A 20,961-nucleotide genomic window follows, 5' to 3' on the forward strand; every position below is an offset into this window, starting at 1 on the left:
ACATACTGTACATGTAGCTGTCAAGGTCTTTGTCAGTTGAATCTCTCTGGAATGGTTGCAAACTACTTATCGGGGAGTACTGGTCTTGTCCTGTCTGCAATTTTAATCTGTTGTGGCTATGCATTATACGATCTCGAATCACCAACAGTCATAAGCTGTTGTAGTCATAATAATACAACCTACAGCTGTACAGTTATTTAACTTGTCGATAATCAATATTCAAAATGGAGGGTAGGTGCCAATTGACAGCAAAGCAGGCAATGAGCAAGTGTGGGCAAAATGCAAATAAAGGGGGTAACCATGGTAACCTCCCACGGGTCACCTCCCCCTGGCTCCTGTCACACTGAATTCTCAGTGGAGAATAAGTATACTTACCTAGACACAAGGGCCCACCAGGAACTGAGAGGCGGGTGGGATGAGGCAAACTAAAGGCAAAGCGACAAAGCTACAAGACCATGAAGGCAAAACTGCACAGCAATGGCACAACTACGCATGCCCGCAGCGATCATCTGCTCGCCAACAGCAGATTTCCCAGTTGACTCTGATTATTGATAATCTCAAAAAACAGAGTATAGACACTCACAACTTTAACCCTGTCTTGCTTTGTTAGATACAACATGTGACCAGAATGAGTTCCGATGTACCAACAGCCGATGCATCCCATCTCACTGGCAGTGTGATCATGACAACGACTGTGGAGACAATTCTGATGAGCAAGGATGTCGTAAGTGTCAAAGTTATATTGAGATTAGTTAGAGACCTTCAAGTTACAGCAAGCCACCTTACCCACATCGTAATCAGTAAATGTAAGACGGCACCCACACTGTACCGGAAAAGATTGAAAACGCAGCTTTTTTGCTATAGTCCACACTATTCCATCAAAAAGCGGAGCTTTTTCGAAAACGCCCTTCAAACTAAAGGCATTTGAAAACGCCGGCCTTGCGTTTTAATGTGTGCAGAAAATCTTTTGAAAACAGAGCTGTTATAAAAACGAGGACATCAGGATAAACATTTGATTTCCCTGTCTGAGTTTTCTTCAACAGTCACAGTGGAAATCCGCCTTACGACCACCCCGTTAATACGACCACCCCGTTAATACGAACACCCCGTTAATACGAACACCCCGTAAATACGACCACCCCGTTAATACGAACACCCCGTTAATACGACCACCCCGTTAATACGAACACCCCGTAAATACGACCACCCCGTTAATACGACCACCCCGTTAATACGAACACCCCGTTAATACGAACACCCCGTTAATACGAACACCCCGTTAATACGAACACCCCGTTAATACGACCACCCCGTTAATACGAACACCCCGTTAATACGAACACCCCGTTAATACGACCACCTCGTTAATACGAACACCCCGTAAATACGACCACCCCGTTAATACGAACACCCTGTTAATACGAACACCCCGTTAATACGAACACCTCGTTAATACGACCACCTCGTTATTACGACCACCCCGTTAATACGAACACCCCGTTAATACGACCACCCCGTTGATACGAACACCCCGTTAATACGACCACCTCGTTAATACGAACACCCCGTAAATACGACCACCCCGTTAATACGAACACCCCGTTAATACGAACACCTCGTTATTACGACCACCCCGTTAATACGAACACCCCGTAAATACGACCACCCCGTTAATACGAACACCCCGTTAATACGAACACCCCGTTAATACGACCACCTCGTTAATACGAACACCCCGTAAATATGACCACCCCGTTAATACGAACACCCCGTTAATACGAACACCCCGTTAATACGACCACCTCGTTAATACGAACACCCCGTAAATACGACCACCCCGTTAATACGAACACCCCGTAAATACGACCACCCCGTTAATACGAACACCCCGTTAATACGAACACCCCGTTGATACGAACACCCCGTTAATACGACCACCTCGTTAATACGAACACCCCGTAAATACGACCACCCCGTTAATACGAACACCCCGTAAATACGAACACCCCGTTAATACGACCACCTCGTTAATACGAACACCCCGTAAATACGACCACCCCGTTAATACGAACACCCCGTAAATACGAACACCCCGTTAATACGACCACCCCGTAAATACGACCACCCCGTTAATACGAACACCCCGTTAATACGAACACCCCGTTAATACGAATACCCCGTTAATACGACCACCCCGTAAATACGACCACCCCGTTAATACGAACACCCCGTAAATACGACCACCCCGTTAATACGAACACCCCGTTAATACGAACACCCCGTTAATACGAACACCCCGTTAATACGAACACCCCGTTAATACGACCACCTCGTTATTACGACCACCCCGTTAATACGACCACCCCGTTAATACGACCACCCCGTTAATACGACCACCCCGTTAATACGAACACCTCGTTAATACGACCACCCCGTTAATACGAACACCCCGTTAATACGACCACCCCGTTAATACGACCACCTCGTTATTACGACCACCCCGTTAATACGAACACCCCGTTAATACGAACACCCCGTTAATACGAACACCCCGTTAATACGAACACCCCGTAAATACGACCACCCCGTTAATACGAACACCCCGTTAATACGACCACCTCGTTATTACGACCACCCCGTTTATACGAACACCCCGTTAATACGACCACCCCGTTAATACGAACACCCCGTAAATACGACCACCCCGTTAATACGAACACCCCGTTAATACGACCACCTCGTTATTACGACCACCCCGTTAATACGAACACCCCGTTAATACGAACACCCCGTTAATACGAACACCCCGTTAATACGAACACCCCGTTAATACGACCACCCCGTTAATACGACCACCCCGTTAATACGAACACCCCGTTAATACGAACACCCCGTTAATACGAACACCCCGTTAATACGACCACCTCGTTAATACGAACACCCCGTAAATACGAACACCCCGTTAATACGAACACCCCGTTAATACGAACACCCCGTTAATACGACCACCCCGTAAATACGACCACCCCGTTAATACGAACACCCCGTTAATACGAACACCCCGTTAATACGACCACCTCGTTAATACGACCACCCCGTAAATACGACCACCCCGTTAATACGAACACCCCGTTAATACGACCACCCCGTTAATACGACCACCCCGTTAATACGAACACCCCATTAATACGAACACCCCGTTAATACGAACACCCCGTTAATACGAACACCTCGTTAATACGACCACCCCGTTAATACGAACACCCCGTTAATACGAACACCCCGTTAATACGACCACCTCGTTATTACGACCACCCCGTTAATACGACCACCCCGTTAATACGAACACCCCGTTAATACGAACACCCCGTTAATACGACCACCTCGTTATTACGACCACCCCGTTAATACGACCACCCCGTAAATACGACCACCCCGTTAATACGAACACCCCGTTAATACGAACACCCCGTTAATACGACCACCTCGTTAATACGAACACCCCGTAAATACGACCACCCCGTTAATACGAACACCCCGTTAATACGAACACCCCGTTAATACGAACACCCCGTTAATACGACCACCCCGTAAATACGACCACCCTGTTAATACGAACACCCCGTTAATACGAACACCCCGTTAATACGAACACCTCGTTAATACGAACACCCCGTAAATACGACCACCCCGTTAATACGAACACCCCGTTAATACGAACACCCCGTTAATACGAACACCTCGTTAATACGACCACCTCGTTAATACGAACACCCCGTAAATACGAACATCCCGTTAATACGAACACCTCGTTAATACGACCACCTCGTTAATACGAACACCCCGTAAATACGAACACCCCGTTAATACGAACACCCCGTTAATACGAACACCCCGTTAATACGAACACCCCGTTAATACGAACACCCCGTTAATACGAACACCTCGTTAATACGACCACCCCGTTAATACGAACACCCCGTTAATACGAACACCCCGTTAATACGAACACCTCGTTAATACGACCACCTCGTTATTACGGCCACTTTATTCTGGCCCCCAAAAAAGCTCAGTCAGCCATTTTCTTATTCAAAGAACCCCTTTAATACGACCACCCTGTTAACACAACCAATTTTCCATGGCCCGAAGGTGTTCGTATTAACGGGGTTCCACTGTACCACAAAAGAATCCAAAATAACTGCTGATTGTTGTGTTTTCACGGAAATTTCTCCAGCGTAGTGTGGATGGGGCCTCAGATTTCTATTAAAACCCTGGGATGCTGAAGGCGGTATTTTTTGATGATATTTAAAACTGTTTAAAAAATCAAATTAGATCTTTAGTTAGTAATGATTGTTTATGTTCAGTGGAGAGGGAGGAAAGGAATAGATGAAACTAGACCTTGCTGACCATTTCAGTTAACATCTTGTTAATGTTTGTCCCAGCTTACAGCACTTGCGGCCCAACGCAGTTCAAATGTGACAATGGTCGCTGTATATCTGCATTGTGGAAGTGTGACCATGATGATGACTGTCAAGACAATTCTGATGAGAAAAACTGCTGTAAGAATTGAATTCTGACTTTAATTCAGTGGGACTCTTGGCCTGCCTTTCAACCACTTTGTTAATGTAATTGTGATCATATTGTGCAGCAGCACCAAAGATTGCACACTCCTAATTTTTCCTTACCCCATAATTATGATATGGCCACTGTGTTGATGGGGCCAGGTTTTTGTGTCCGGTTGGTGGAACTGAAGGTTTCTATATTGTTAATGTTAATGGTCTCACACAATCACCTCAGTCTAAGCTACGTGTACAATACAGAAAATGTGGTTCATTTTCAACCAGCATACTGTAATTTGGCACTGTCTCTCTGGCAGTGTTGCCATCACAAGGCAACAATACATTTATTTATAAGACAAAACTGACTTGAAATTATCAATGTAGTAACATGATATTTTCACTGTATTCTTTGGTCAGCTTATGCCACTTGCAGGTCAGATCAATTCACTTGCAATAACAGGCGCTGTATTCCACAAAGATGGGTGTGTGATTTTGACGATGACTGTCGTGATAACTCTGATGAACAAGGATGCACCCCAGGTGGGAACCTCTGGCTACAAAGAAAAAAAATACTTTTTTCTGGTGTTATGTAGTTTCTCTGTATTGCATTTGGCAACTTTTCTCAGTTGCTCTAGGAGAATATGCAGAAAATGTAATTGTTGTGCTTTAAAACTGGAATGTTTTTACTAACTAGAGACTATTAGGCAGTCTACTATGGTTTCCTTTTTACAGGTGAACTTAACTACTTCTTGTTGACTCTTTGGTCGTAGAAAAGTCAAGCTTTCAGTGTAACAAAAAAGTAGTGTTAATTCCTGAGTGGGCTTATGACTAGAAATGTACTGCATCCAGCTTTCAAGACCAGTATTTCAAAAACGTGTTAAATTCTACAGTGGATTTTTTGTCTAGTATCTTTGCCAGTCATTTTATCTGCCAAATGTGAGAGAAATCTCAAGATGAAACTCACTCTGAGTTGTTTGTTTATTCTTGTTTTAGCACCAACAACATCACCCCCACCAGCCAACTGTTCGTCATCCCAGTTTCCTTGTCACAACGGTCGCTGCATTCCAAGTAGGTGGTTTTGTGATGGGGACCAGGACTGCGGTGATGGATCTGATGAACCACAAAATTGTTCCTGTATGTTGAAGAATAGATAGCTAATTAGAGGGGCTACGTCACATCCTATTTTAGGACTGTTATGTAATTGTTTCACTGAAACTGTTGTTGACCAAAAAAAAAAAAAAGAAGACTTCAAAAGTTAACATTTATGCTGCGTCATGGGGTCCAGACATGGTTGAAAATTGATTGTGAATTAAGTAGAATGCGATTTCTGTCTTGCTCGCCAACGTATTGAGCTAAGGTCAACATCTCATTCAATTCCAAAGTACTAGTATATAGATTGATTTCGTAAACTTTCTGTCGTCTTTCTGTCCTTTAAGTCGGTTTCATGTCAACTGGGAAGACTTTATTACTCAAACATGTTCATGTTTAAATACAAGTAAACCAACTAAGAGTGAGAATGAAACTTGGTTGAGTCACTGAAAAAGAAATGTGCTTTGTTGTCGTGTACACCGTAGATGTGGCTTCCCATTTTGGTATTCTTGTTTTTATTGCCATCTTTATTTATCTATTTATTTATTTATTTATGTATGTATGTATGTATGTATGTATGTATGTATGTATGTATGTATGTATGTATGTATGTATGTATGTATGTATGTATGTATGTATGTGTTTGTTTGTTTGTTTGTTTGTTTGTTTGTTTGTTTATTTATTTATTTATTTATTTATTCCTTAGTATACCGAACATAGTGTCATAGTTTCGCAAGGTTCTCAACAACCTTTTTCTTCAACTGCCACATTTGTTGGTGTAATTATTGTGATGATATTTTAAACATTCCAACTACTCGTTTTTCTGTCTTCTGAAATAACCAGTAGTATAATATTTTTCTACATGTTACCATTTCCAGTGACAAGAACATGCTCCTCATCACAGTTCACTTGTAAAGGTGGACGCTGCATACCCAGCTCGTGGCGTTGTGATGGCGATAATGACTGCGGGGACTTGTCTGATGAACAGCAGTGTGTTTGTAAGTTCAAGAGCTGCATACAAGTGACGTACAAGTGTCTGTCCGCAATCTCCTTATCATGACAATGACATGATATTCCGCTGGATTTTGCCTATTGTTCACGGTCATGCGTTTTGCACGTGACAGTGACCAATTCGCAAACATTTGGATTTGAGTTTCATCTGAGGTCATTACTGTGTACATTTAGTAGACAATTGGCCCTCAAGCTGGTTGCTCTATTGTTTGCTGCTTCACCGTGCTGACGAGACCCAACCAGGTCGAAACAGCTGTCCACGGTTGCAATTCTTGGCTTTCAGGTCAGACTCTATCATGTCGTTGTCGCGTTAGGTTGTCTTTTTAGTAATCAGCCTTGCTTTATGTTATTCCAAACTAGAAATATGCACTGCAGTGAAGGTGCACATAAAGCTACAATCCCGGCCAAAAGTAGTTGGGACACTTGAGCTGTATCACGTATCCTCCTTCCCCCCTAATCAGTGTAGGAAAATATCGCCTTTTTTTCAACAAAAAGGGAAAAATCACCTGATTATCAACATTGAAAGTAGGTGGAGGGGAGAACTTGCCTAGTGTCCCAGCTCTTTTGTCCGGGATTGTAGCAATGAATAAAACCCGTTTGGTCGAAACTAAAAAGAAATGACCAAATGCAGAACATAAACGTAATCGTTGCACTCCCTCTTTTCCAGATACAACTCAGTCAACTGCTTCCACCCAACCCTGGACCCGCCCTACTACCTGCAGATCTTGGGAATACAAATGCAACAATAGCTTCTGTATTTTCCAATGGGACGTGTGTGATGGTGTTAATGACTGTGGAGACAACTCAGATGAATGGTATTGTGGTGGTATGTATTGACTGTGCTGTTGTGGAAGCATGCTGATCATTCTTGTCAGTGTAGTGACAATAAACCTCTTGAGAGTGTTCATAGCTGGGCAGTGGTGTCAATGGGAAAATGTCTTCATGACAGGGTTTAAGCTAGAATTTGAAAACTAGGTGGGCAAAATTAAATGCAGGTTTTCTAAAGTATGCTCTCCTTTAGGAACCTTTCAACAGTCAAGTATCTAAGGTGTAGTTTCTGCAGTTTCGAGTGCAAAAAGGAACTCCTCTATACTAAGCAAATGCCCTTGGGATCAGAAAACGTGCTCTGGCATTTGCATCTAAGAGACCTAGGAGTAAGACTTAGTGTCCGCCTACATGAGGTGTTTATTAGTGCAGGCTAAACTGTACAGCTAATGCTGATACGATTACAGTGCAACTTCAACTTATCCCTCAATGTGGCGACTTCAGCACACAGGTCACTTGTATGTAGGAAACTACTGGCCAGGATTGTGTTTTGGTTGCATTTGTCTAAATCACAGTGTTCCTTAAGCACATTTGAAATGTTCACTCCTTTAAAATTGCTTGATTTTTTTTCAGCTACTACACCCGCCACGAGAAATGCTACCACACCATCCTCTAGGCCTTGCCACTTCTGGGAGTTCGCCTGCGCTAATGGGCGGTGCATCAACAATGGGTACAAATGCAATGGACGCGATGACTGTAGAGACAATAGTGACGAGATGGGATGTGGTGAGTTTGAAGTCCTTGTCAGTGTTCCTTGTTTAAGCGGTTTCTCTGACTTTAATATTCTGAAGGTATGTATATCCTATCCATTCGCACAAAAGCTACAGCCATCTCAAATGACATTTCTGTAAAATGTCATTTGAGTTACCTTAAATTTGTATTTTAAGGTAGATTTTAGGAATTTAGGAATATCAGGTTCTCCTTAAATTAGGAATTTAAGGCACACACAATGTAGTAAAAAATAAAGATGTCAGAGATTTTAATTGCTTTGATCCATTGCTTTGTTTCAGCTGTTGTTCAACGCGTTGTATAATGACTGTAATATTCAAAGCTGAGTAGCTATATTGATATTACACTGTATCCTGGCACTCTTATGTCTGTACTGTTGTACGTCATTGCACATTAATCAAGCGGACGTCTTATACAATAAACAGCTTCTGCACATGACAGTCGAGAAACATCTACTTTCTACACTCACTCTAGCTGGTTACTTTTACGTTGCACACCAAAGCACGGAATTTCTGTGCACTGCACATTTACAACACCTCTGTACTGTACTCTGCTTGTTCCTCCATATCATGCACTGTATTACAATTATTCCATATTCCTCTTTAATGAAGACCTCTCAACACCTACACACTCTGCACTTTGCATTTCTCTGCAAACACTACAAACCTAAAAAAACTAAAATACAAACCAAAAGTACGCTACTCCATCCTTAGATTTGTGCCCCGCATTGGTCTATTTTAAAATGTTCGTGTTCAAAGAACTAATGATGTGAACTTCTATGTTTTCTTTCTTTTTTTTCTTTCTTTCTTCACCTTTTAGCCTCTCCCACAACTAAGCCAGCCACTACGCTAGCTCCTACCTGCCCACCAGGATGGATACATTGCAATAATACTTCCATATGCATCAAAAGAGAATGGTTGTGTGATGGAGTGGCCAACTGCCCAGGATATTGGGATGAAATGCCAAAAAACTGCCCAAGTATGTTCTTGTCGAAATTTTTGGGGATCTCACTAGAGCTGTCGGTTTTGAAACGTTTTCGTATTGGAATTGTTAGTAAATTCCGGGAGCTATCCAGTGGTAGACCTGCTGTGATTGTTAGGAGTGCATATAATGTTGGAGGCATCCACTTGCGAAGGGGTACCAACTTATGGGAGTCTCTGCTTTTTGTAGAATTCTCTTAGAAATCGAGAGCTTATAATTTCTTATTTTTTAGAAGAATTCTTACTTACATTTTCACAGGCTAACCATTTGCAATTGTTTTTGTACATTGTATTTAACTTTACCCTGTAGAAAAATCACGCAGACTGAATTGTCGATTGGAATTTCCTGTTGTTTGCAGATTTCAGCCTTGATATTCCTATAAAATATATTCTTGTAGAAAAAAAAAAAAGAGTGTGATGGTTTAATAGGGTATGTGTGGAGCAGATTAGACCATTGTACATGGTTGTTTCTTAATGATTAATTTCTAAGCCTTTCCTTGTTTCGTTATTTTCAAGAAACCACAATGAGACCCATTACTTGTTCAAGCAGTCAGTACCAGTGTGCATATGGAGGATGTGTTCCACTCAAGTCCTTGTGCGATGGAATCAAGCAGTGTATCGATGGCTCAGATGAGCCCAGCGGCTGTGGAAGTAAGCACGACAAAAATAACAACAACAACAACAACAACAACAACAAAAACAAAACTTGAGATGGTTTCTGCTGAACATGAAATAATGTTATCAAAAGAAAAAAAAACAATCATAGTATGGTAACATTTTGAATGCAATGAAGAAGAACGTATTGAAACTTAAGCTCTTAAGCTGACCCTGCGATGGAAAATTCAATTTCAAGTTGTCCATATTTTAATTAAAACGGACGTTTCACGTCGATTCTGAACACAGTAACACACACTTAAAGCATTTTTTACGACGTTTGGCGTTAACTTTCACGGGAGTGCTCGATAATTTAAACGTGGGGTCACTTACAGATATGAATTAAAGTGAGATATTTCAAATAGCATTCAAAACGTTACCTTGCTATGAGTAGATTTTTAGTAAATAATTTTTCCACTTATTGCTCGAACTTTGAGTGGAATCCATCTTTACGAGGTGGCTTTGCCTAGTGGTTAGGCTGCTGGATTTGTAATCCAGAGCTCGTAGGTTCATATCCTCCCCTCTGCCTTTAGATGAATTTGTCTCTGGTGGTCTCGAAATTCCACTATTTTACACTTTGCAAATTAAAACCAACTGGTCAGTCTCCCACCAGTTATGATTTTAAAACAAGTTTCTGTTCAATGGACAATGTTTGTTTCTTTGTTTGTTTGCTCATTTGTTTGTTTCAGTGTCCAAAATTAGTACAACATCGCCAAACACTTTGACACTTGAAATCATAAAGTAATTTGTTATCATTATCATTATCATTATCATTACCATTACCATTACCATTACCATTACCATTACCATTACCATTACCATTACCATTACCATTACCATTACCATTACCATTACCATTACCATTACCATTACCATTACCATTACCATTACCATTACCATTACCATTACCATTACCATTACCATTACCATTACTTTTACCATTACCATTACCATTACCATTACCATTACCATTACCATTACCATTACCATTACCATTACCATTACCATTACCATTACCATTACCATTACCATTACCATTACCATTACCATTACCATTACCATTACCATTACCATTACCATTACCATTACCATTACCATTACCATTACCATTACCATTATTTAATTGTATTGTTATTCTTCAGGTGTCACTCCAAGCGCTTGCCCAGGCTTTTTGTGCGATTCCAACCTTTGCTTGACAACATCACAAAGATGTGATCACATTCAAGACTGCAAGGATGGCAGTGATGAAAAACACTGCAGTAAGTATTCCATGATGTAGACTGTGCTATAATTTGCATCTTGTTCTTTCATTCAACAAGTGCAGTTGATGAATGGGAACCAACCACTGACAAACCGGGACACTAGAGCTCATTGCACATAAACAAAACGCCACAACCGGAGCTTTGTGCGAAGGTAGGCATGGCGTCTCCTTGGGGTGTGGGAAACTGCGGACACCACTGACCTCAAAGCAGCGAGGATACCCCACTTTGTTATTAACTTAGTATTTGACTGCATTTACTACGATTATCAGTCGAGGAAGGCGTGACAAAAGTCTGGTCACCAGGTTTTAACGTGAAAATCGTGTGGTTGTCATGGGCAACTGGCTCCATTTCCAGTGGCAGCTTGTCGGCCTTTGACCTCATAGGCAGCAAAGCGCGCGAAATTGTAGGCGACGCAACAGGCGACGTACGGTTGTTGATATTGTTACCAATGGAAACTAGGTAATTTGCCCGTGACAACACCGTAATTTTTAGGCTTAATTTCGTCACCAAACTTCCGTGGTGCCTTACTCAACTGATAGTAAACAATTATTGGATGAGGTTTTTGTGATATCCGGAATAATCAAGCTCGAGGTAAGTGTTATCAGCCGAAGGCGAAGGCTAAGGCTGATAACACTAACCGAGACCTTGATTATTTCGGATATCACAAAAACCGAATCTCATAATTGTTTTATTATACATCGTTTTAAAGAAAATAACGACAAACGCGTTATCGCACCGAACACAGTTTATTTTCGACAAGCCCTGTTCGTACGTGAACTTGACATTGCTCTTAGAAATCATGCATTGCGCGCGCAACTTACGGATTATTTACTAATCTGCTAGCAGATTAGTGAATAATCTGTAGAATTAACTGTAGGTTTTTAGCCAATGAGAAGACAGATGGTGACTACAATGTATAATAATCATTATAACCCCTGTCCAGAATATGCTACAGTTTCTTAAAAATATGTTTTTAAAATTTAAAATGATGTAAATATTAATGATAAATATTGGTGTTGAATCCTTGATATCCTTGCTCCTTGTAAAATATCCTTTTTCTGTTTTGTTGTTGCTTTTGATTTTTATTTTTGCTTGCCTTTTTTGATAGACATTAGTTTACAATTGACAAATGTTCAGGCGACAGCTCTTTCTTCTGGAACTGAAGTTAACGTTCGTTGGGATCCTTTGCCGTATCAACCTCCTGGCATGATCTTTGTTGGTTACAGGATCTCTTACCGGTAACTTGACAAGTCAACAGTTTAATTGCGGTTTTATATCTGAGGTGCAAGAAGCACAGTGGTCTATACTTGTAACAGGCCATTTCCGAATTGTCTTTCGTCCTCAGTGTCAAAACCAGTCTTCCTTCGAAACCATTCACGAAAATGCGTTCCACCAACAGGTTCATTTTCATGCAACTCAAACACATTTTCATATGAAAGATTTTGCATGAGAATTCGTTTTGACTCTGAGGCAAAAGACAACTCGGAAATGGCCTAGAGTACCTGATTGATGGAATGATTGTCAGTTCTGTCATAACTTTTCCCACCCCTTCTCTTGTCGTCCCAGCCTTTTGTCAGGCCACTGAGGCTTAGTAAAGAACAGGTGCAAGGTTGCCCCAGGTCAGGAAATGGTCAGTCATAAAAGAAATTCTTCAAGGTCAGGGAAAAGTCAGGGAATTTTATTTTGAGTCAGGAAAAATTGTGATTTTATTGACAAGGCTGATTTAATACCATTGACCTTGGACGAAGATTTGTTGAAAAGTTATCAAGTCTCATTGGGGCTTTTCAGAGCCAATAGAAACGACCAATAAAACAAATTATGTATCAATGAACATACCGTATTTTCTCGATTAAACACCCGCGATGATTATTTCAAACCGTGCTTGGCTTCAAGGGACCTCGTGTATTTGACCTTTGTAGTTACTTTGAGCTTACCCTGTATAAATAGTTCCAATTATTGTTATCGTTATCGTTACGTTACCGTCACCGTTATTATTGTTATCGTTATCGTTATTGTTATTATAAGGTTTTGCAGGAGTAAAGGGCTGAAGGAGGGGCAACCTGTAATCCTATCGTTACGTTACCGTTATCGTTATCGTTATTATTGTTATCGTTATCGTTATTGTTATTATAAGGTTTTGCAGGAGTAAAGGGCTGAAGGAGGGGCAACTTGTAATCCTATTGTTACGTTACCGTTATCGTTATCGTTATCGTTATTATTGTTATCGTTATCGTTATTGTTATTATAAGGTTTTGCAGGAGTAAAGGACTGGAGGAGGGGCAACCTGTAATCCTATCGTTACGTTACCGTTATCGTTATCGTTATCGTTATTATTGTTACCGTTATCGTTATTGTTATTATAAGGTTTTGCAGGAGTAAAGGACTGGAGGAGGGGCAGCCTGTAATCCTATCGTTACGTTACCGTTATCGTTATTGTTATCGTTATTATTGTTACCGTTATCGTTATTGTTATTATAAGGTTTTGCAGGAGTAAAGCACTGGAGGAGGGGCAACCTGTAATCCTAAAATATCATCCAATCCCGGAGTGGCACAAGTCATCATACTTATTGTTACTGAATAATGGAAACTTAGGTTTTGCACTTTGGCATCTTGACTTGTCTGACAAAATATTGACTATGTACTGTTTATAATCTCTTATTGTATGTTTTACTTTGTAGCGCTGTTACTCTGCACTCTGTGCCTTGGTCTGAGGAATGGCAACAGGAAGACGTGCAGTTCAATTATAAAACCATTTCCTCTCTTCAGTCATGCTCAGAATACGAATTCAAGGTCCAAGTCCTTGTACAGGGACAATCACCAGGGCCCTTCTCGGCTACCATGAAAGTAAAAACTCACACAGCCGGTAAGTAGCAAGCATAGGTAATCAAATCGACTAGCTCCCTCTTTAGGGAGCACTGCCAGCGAGTACTGCCATTTGTCAGCCGTTGAGTGGTGTTCTACCAGGGAAGGATGAAGCAGCACAATACTGATGTGTTTTACAGTTACTTATGGGAACTCAGTCACGCCCCCGGCATTTTGAGTTATTTTGGCCTCGTGGAAAATTGACTTAAACTTGAAGGAAACCTGAAAATAATAGTTTACTATTATAGGAAAATACCACAGAGGTAATAATAAACCATAAAGGAGCAAGTATGCATAAGGATGGAGAAGATTAACACGGATTACAATCGACAAACTTGAAAAGTTAGAGTAAACCTTTAAAGATGCGCAAACCGTGATATAGCTCCTTTAAAATAACTTTTGTTCACAATTTTTTACTGAAGTGGTGATAAATATGGGTTACCGACCAAGCGTGAGGTCAAGATGGCTGGATACTGCCTAAGTTCTTTTTTTTTTTTTTTTTTTTTTGCATGTTAATGGACGAAGACATACTGGACTGTCAACAGAGTTGATGGGAGTGAAGGATTCGTGTATTGTTAAGTCGGTCTGTTAGAAGTCCGTTTGTTGGTTTCGTTTCCGTCATGGATAAGTCGTTTGTAAGGCGCCGGTAGTTGTTGACATCTGTTAAGAGGCGTTTGTTCTAGGTTAGTGTACCAGCTTTCCAGAGTCAGTACACGGACCAAAAACCGACCTATTTGACTAACAATAGACGGATCGAAACCCACCAATGACTGATGACAAACTTTACACGAGTCTTTCAGCCAATACCATCATGGCTATACTGACCAATCACGTTCAACGAACCATACTTATAACATCATCGACTGACAAACACTATTCACTTCACTCTGAAGATGACTTCCGCTCAGGTTGTCGAAACGTCAGTCACCAACAACAGTTCTTTTCAGAACTACACTCACCCGGACGATCACGCTATACGAACTACTGATACTCCTGGGTTCAAACCATTTACTAAGTTGTAACTATTTCTGTCTTTTGTAGCAACAACTGCTCCGCAAAATGTTCAAGCTCTGCTGAGACGTGGCAATACATTACGAATAACTTGGGATACTCCAGCAACCTACTGCAACTTGATCACCAATTATATAGTAAGCCTACTATCACATTCTTCTGTTTTTTTAGTGATATTGAGGACTTTTACATGTATTTCAGAAAGTAAGTGAACTAAAGTGCGTGTTAGGCCTCAATACTGTATAAATTGGGATCAAAATCAGGCAGGTATAATACCCAATTAGAAACGACGACCCAAGCCGCCAAAAACGCATACCCTATAGGAAGATCCTAAATTGAATGTTAGTTTCAGAGTCTGTTGTGGTGGTCATCTGCGATGGATCGCCGACATACTCAAATTTGCGCGAAATCCAAATCGAATGGGCGCAATTTTCAACCATTTCACCTGTAAGTATGGATCGAATCGTCTTACTGGAGTACGTTGCATCCGCAGATGATGTTCACATAAAATATTTTCATCGCCAATAATCGCCGACAACCGCCGGCTTGCCCTGCGAAGTTGAACTCAGCTCAACTTTCCAAATTCCGTGAGGCCTACGGGAAGTGCTGTTGCGCTCATTTTGTGGCAGACAGATATCAATCACGTAGTGAAAATGTTTTTGTTGTTGTTGTTTCTTCCTTTTTGGCAGGTCTATTACAAGCAAGTCGCAGATGCGCACTACAAGGTTGATGTAGCTGGAAACGTTCAATCATATCAGACAGGAAGACTTACGGGAGGAGAGACATACATGATCCAGGTTAGGACAGGGATGAAAAGGATGTAATGTGTATTTCAAACTCTACAATAACACGGTAACCGGTTACCGGTTAGCTCAGTGGTAGAGCACCGGATTAGCGTGCGGGAGGTCGCGGGTTCAAAGCCTGGCCGGACCAACACTCAGGGTCTTTAAATAATTGAGGAGAAAGTGCTGCCTTTGTAATGACATCTGCAAATGATTGGACTTTCTAGTCTTCTTGGAAAAGGACGATAAACCGTAGGCCCTGTCTCACAACTCTTCATAATTAATTCTGTGTGACGTAAAAGAACCCACACACTGATCGAAAAGAGTAGGGGACATAGTTCCCGGTGTGGTGGTCTATCTCTCGTCTGATGGTTAAATGCTCGGAGATATTAGCTGCATAAGCTACTCTGAAATCCGAAGGTAAATAAAGTAATGTATGTAATGTATGTATATATGCAGGCTTGCTGACGATCTTTTCGAACTGCTGTTTTGTTGTACAGCTAAGTAGATAGGCCGGAAATAGGACTTCTTAAGTGTCCAATATATTGCAATTCTTCACTACGTTCTTGTAGGAGAGTGGTGTGTGTATTTTAAGGCCCCACCCTCCCGGGGGAGTCTGGAGGAATGGCACATGACTTTCAATTGTACACAAGTATTTTCTAACTCTGAACCAAATTTTAAAGAAACGAAATACGTTAAAATAAAATAGCTAAAATTAATCACGCTTCCTCGCCATTCTCTTGAACTGAAGTCTATTTACGTCAGATATTGCCGAGCTCTTTCTATGACATGTTTGAACCCAACTTTGTGAAGGATGTTTCTTACTGGATGGGGACAGAATTTAGTCATTCAAATTACAGACCCCTTACAACCCAAGGTTGTGATCTTAGAAGTTGCTAAGTCCAAACATGCTGAGCCGTACGTTTAAGTGTTTGAAATAGTTGGAGAATGCTTACGGCTTTAAATTTTTTTTTTTTTTTTTTTTTTTTTTTTTGACATTAAAATGTGGTTGTTCTTTCCAGGTACGAGCAAGCAATGCAGATGGAAATGGCACATTGTCTGAAGTTTATCGTGTGTATATTCCAATAACCATACAAAAGCCAACAGGTAAGGTTGAATTTAATTTGTAGTTATGTCTAGTAGTACATGTATGCACGTTATTGCCTAATTACCCGATTGGTCATGGCACATTAAATTTTTTTGTTGTTGTTTTTCTTGTGCTTATGCTTATGTCAAGAAAGAACGCGCTGCTGTAAGCATTAGCCTAAGTCCGCCATCTTGCTTTACTGTTTCGGAGAGGTTTGGAGCCGAGTATAAGGCAATTATCCATTCTGCGCATGCTTACGTGCTGATGCTTGTGTTGTGGTTGTCTTCATTAGCGTTATGCTTATGCTTGTGCTTGATGTATTGAATTGTATTGTGATGATATATTGAAAACCAGGTTTAACATTGAAGCAACCACAGATTGAAGCAACCACAGTTTTCGTATGCATTCTCACAAGCCTATTAAGATGGCAATTCAGTTTTAAAGAATTATGAAACATTAAGGCCATACAAATTAAAGACGGTGTTTATTCACTTGCCGTGACGTCTCGAAAGCTGTTGTTCGTTGGAAAAAAAAGTTGTCAAAACAAGCTGATGGGCTGAACTTCAGACCTAAAAACACGTTACCATTGTTTTTGTATGAAGAAATGGTCCATTGTTCCGGCTCAACATCTCATATTAAGTACAAATGAATAGCCAGATGAATAACCTTTTGCTCTTGGTAGCCCTGAGGAACCTTGTCCGAAGCTGAGCCAAAATCATCGCCGTTGTTCGGAAAATTTTCGGCACAACAATTAAGCTGTTTCTCTCGTAAAGTCAATTCTCACCGGAGAGTACCCCAAGGCAAAATCTCTCCGCACGTCAACTTGTCCCTAAAGAGGAACATGTCACCTCTTATTGAATTCTCTTATTTAACAATTCGTAGCTTCTTGGTTTTCAACAAAGTTTGCCTCAATTTTCTGTGGTCTACTGTGTTAAAAACAGATAGTCCTACGATCCCAGTCAGGTTAATAAAGAAAGCCCTTGTTAAACTCTCTTGTGGAAACAAGGCATAAGCTATGAGCACCGGTAGTGACGTATACTTTTGTCTCGAAGGTCAAGTGTATCCTGTTCTTGAATGTGTGTTTTAATTTATGCTGTACTTTGTATTTCAGACCCAGTGTCAAATCTGAAACATACAGTTGTAAATCTTACAACAGTGGTACTCACATGGGGAGCTCCTATCTCGCATGGCACTGCACAGCCTGTGCAGGTAATTACTGTCATGATGCCATAAAAAAATTATTCGATGACAAGTTGATCCAAGATGAAAAGGAAAATTCTGATTGATTCCATCGGCGGTCCGAATTTTACATAATGGACCGCTGAGATGTATGGACTACCCACGAATTAGTTTTGATGAATGGCTCTTTTAAAAACATTGCGCGACTTAAGATTCTACTTACATTACTTTCACGAAAGCGACCTGGGAACATTAGTAAATGCTTGGCTATTTTGCGCGCGTTTACGGTTAGCGGACTGTGGTGTGGACTGAACCTTAATACCAGTTTATGTAATTATGTTATGGCAAACTCATCGAAATTGAAAAGGAGATCTCTGATTGGTTCCGGAGTGATCCGAATTTTGCAATATGGACCGCTAAGCTAAGATGAACGGCTCATTAATACGTTTTGGTGATTGCTTTTCAAAGTGTTCCACGAATAAGTACAATAGCACGTGGTGAACTAAGCTCACAAAGAGCATGTCTTCGTTTAGGCTTAATAAGCAATTGTTGGTTTGTTGTTTTTGTGTATTTCGATGTAGGGCTACAAAGTGTATGAATTACTAACAAGCAGTGGCCCGGTACTCCTTGTTACCACTGATAAACATAATTACACTGTCACTTCATTGCTGTCGGCAACTACATACTCGTTCACAGTGAAACCGTACAATCAAGCAGGTGAAGGACCAAGTGCTGTTACTGAAGTGACGACTGCTGGAGGTGAGCTGTTCTGTTGCTTGGGTTAGGTTATGGTAAACAGCTGTCTCTATTCACATGCTACCGCCCCTCCCCCAAACCTCACAGTTATCACCGAAAATCCACAGAGCTCTGCAGAGATCCATGAAGTTTGAGTAACTGTCACAAGTGAGCGGTCTCAGTCACATGCAAAGCGTGGTTTAGCTCAGTAGTAAGCAAGGCCTGATCAGAGAAGTGGTCGTTACTTTGTCTGATTGTTAGCCAGGATCTTGCATGGATAAATAATATCTGGCTTCGTGTACGGTTCTTTCGCGAAAGATTGTTCTACAAAGGGGTGGAAGCGTACGCGACAAAGTCAATGTTAAATTTATTTTGTGACTTACTTTCATTTACCTTGAAGCACTGCTGTTGTTTGGTTGTTTTAACAGAAACGGCTCCTCAAAATGTAAAGGCGACGCCACATAACTACACAGCCATAGAGATAACTTGGCAGCCACCAAAAGATAAACCGCACGGCGATTTGGTAAGTTGCAACCATCTTCATGTAAGCAGGGTTGATTTCAGGCGGTAACACAAATTGCACAGTTTGTATTGCAGTGCGTCATGCTGTTGCCGCCTGACAAAGTTTTGATTAAGGCCCGGTTCATGCGTCGCATTTCTGCCGTGTCGAATTCAATTCAACGAATTAAATTCGACAGAAATTCGACGTCTGAATCGGCTGCCGCATTTCTGCCGCACGTTCGACTGGTCTTGTCGCATTATCCGACAGAAATGCGACACCGATTCAAACGTCGAATTTCTGCCGTGTCGAATCTAATTCATACATTATGTTAATGTTTGAGCATGCGTAAATTTGGTCCCGTCGAAGAGAAAGAAGAAACTTGGCTATTCTCGACCCAATGCAACCTTAAAATATTGTAAAACAAACTGCTGCACTGTCAGCCTTCACCTCCTCGTTCCATTGGCGGACAACTTTTCGCAAAATTAAAGTCCTTCGTCCCTCAGTATCTCCGTCCGCCATATTGAATACTCTGCGTTAAAAACTTTTTCCGCTGACCGACATACCCGACAGTATTAATTCTGAATTAAATTCGACACAAGTGCGACGTATGAATCGACAGTCGCATTTCTGCCGCACTTAATTGAATTGAATTCGACACGGCAGAAATGCGACGTATGAACCGGGCCTAAGGTGGCTCAATAGGGTAATGATTTATTGCCCTCCGCGCGCTAGTGTTATGTTTTGAAAGCTGTTTTTGCATTTGTTTTAACACCCAGTCCTCTCAAACTTACTAAATGTAATAAGCAATGATGATATATTGATTTACTATCACTCTGTTAAATCTTGGCTTTTAATCTTGAATTATGAATGCCCAAACAAATGCGTTGTTTACCGTTTTTATGGCTTTATTTGCGATTTTCTTGAATTTCCTGCGGTAAAATCTTCCAAGTTTTTACCGTACATTAAACCCGGCGAGACACGAATTTTAAACACAAAAAAAGTAGGGTTTGTAAAGGCAGTTTTTTTAGATTTTTGCAAATTTATGTCCGCGAAAAAACTGGTCAGATAGATTTCCCTGAAAAACGAGCTCCAACTAAAGTAAAGTATTTATTACCCGTTTGCCAAATTTTACGGAATTTACCGAAGGAAACGCGAGAAAATTCTCTGTCAGTTTGCTTTTTGTGCTCATGTTGACGTCATAAAATATTGAAAAACACTGACGCTTTCCTTTGAGCGCGCGCAGATTACTTGAGCTTTCGTCCTAAGCCGGCGCGCGTGCGATCGTAAAACTATAGGGAGCTACCTTAACTTTTGATAATTATATGACCTATAGGCGTTGGTAGAAACTCCTTAAGGCTTTTGTTTCAAATGGTCAATCAAAATGCGCGAGGTGGGGAAGGAGTTTTTATGCTCCACATTTAATTGCGGCGCTGGCAATTGACATCTCTGCATCCCCGCAGATTTTGCAATTTGATTTTCTAGTTTTAATGGAAGCCATCAGAAGGCCGCCAGAACGATGTCAAAAAGTTGTTTAAAAGTTTGTTGAGATCAACTGATGTGTTCCATGACGTTTTCAGAGCAAGATGTACGGCGTTTTCTTTTTCTCCCATGGCCTAGCTGCAAGATAATAGTACTTATACTAATACTACCAGTTTCATTGACTCCTTGAAAGTTTTTCCCTTGAGAAAGGTGAA

General features: G+C 41.0%; 1 protein-coding gene and 1 long non-coding RNA gene across 2 annotated transcripts in view; both read left to right on the forward strand.

The window, feature by feature from the left end:
* LOC110067835 (uncharacterized) overlaps nt 1-20,961 on the forward strand; it is a 71,415-nt gene that overhangs the window by 35,657 nt on the left and 14,797 nt on the right. The window contains exons 21-38 of the mRNA XM_089294150.1: nt 611-724; nt 4,443-4,559; nt 4,977-5,099; nt 5,553-5,693; nt 6,527-6,646; nt 7,327-7,485; nt 8,058-8,210; nt 9,033-9,191; nt 9,710-9,844; nt 10,990-11,106; nt 12,218-12,347; nt 13,788-13,972; nt 15,013-15,119; nt 15,672-15,779; nt 16,787-16,871; nt 17,963-18,060; nt 18,612-18,789; nt 19,194-19,288. Coding sequence (XP_089150276.1) covers nt 611-724; nt 4,443-4,559; nt 4,977-5,099; nt 5,553-5,693; nt 6,527-6,646; nt 7,327-7,485; nt 8,058-8,210; nt 9,033-9,191; nt 9,710-9,844; nt 10,990-11,106; nt 12,218-12,347; nt 13,788-13,972; nt 15,013-15,119; nt 15,672-15,779; nt 16,787-16,871; nt 17,963-18,060; nt 18,612-18,789; nt 19,194-19,288 — 2,324 coding nt within the window. The remainder of the gene's footprint in view (nt 1-610; nt 725-4,442; nt 4,560-4,976; nt 5,100-5,552; nt 5,694-6,526; nt 6,647-7,326; nt 7,486-8,057; nt 8,211-9,032; nt 9,192-9,709; nt 9,845-10,989; nt 11,107-12,217; nt 12,348-13,787; nt 13,973-15,012; nt 15,120-15,671; nt 15,780-16,786; nt 16,872-17,962; nt 18,061-18,611; nt 18,790-19,193; nt 19,289-20,961) is intronic.
* On the forward strand, nt 12,351-12,756 carry LOC149109634 (uncharacterized). Its single transcript, XR_016208599.1, has 2 exons — nt 12,351-12,391; nt 12,696-12,756. It is a non-coding gene; the product is annotated as an uncharacterized LOC149109634 (long non-coding RNA).

This window comes from Orbicella faveolata, unplaced genomic scaffold (genome assembly GCF_042242905.1).
Source record: "Orbicella faveolata isolate gen_17 unplaced genomic scaffold, um_ofav_v1 contig_25, whole genome shotgun sequence".
In the NCBI taxonomy this organism is placed as follows: domain Eukaryota; kingdom Metazoa; phylum Cnidaria; class Anthozoa; order Scleractinia; family Merulinidae; genus Orbicella; species Orbicella faveolata.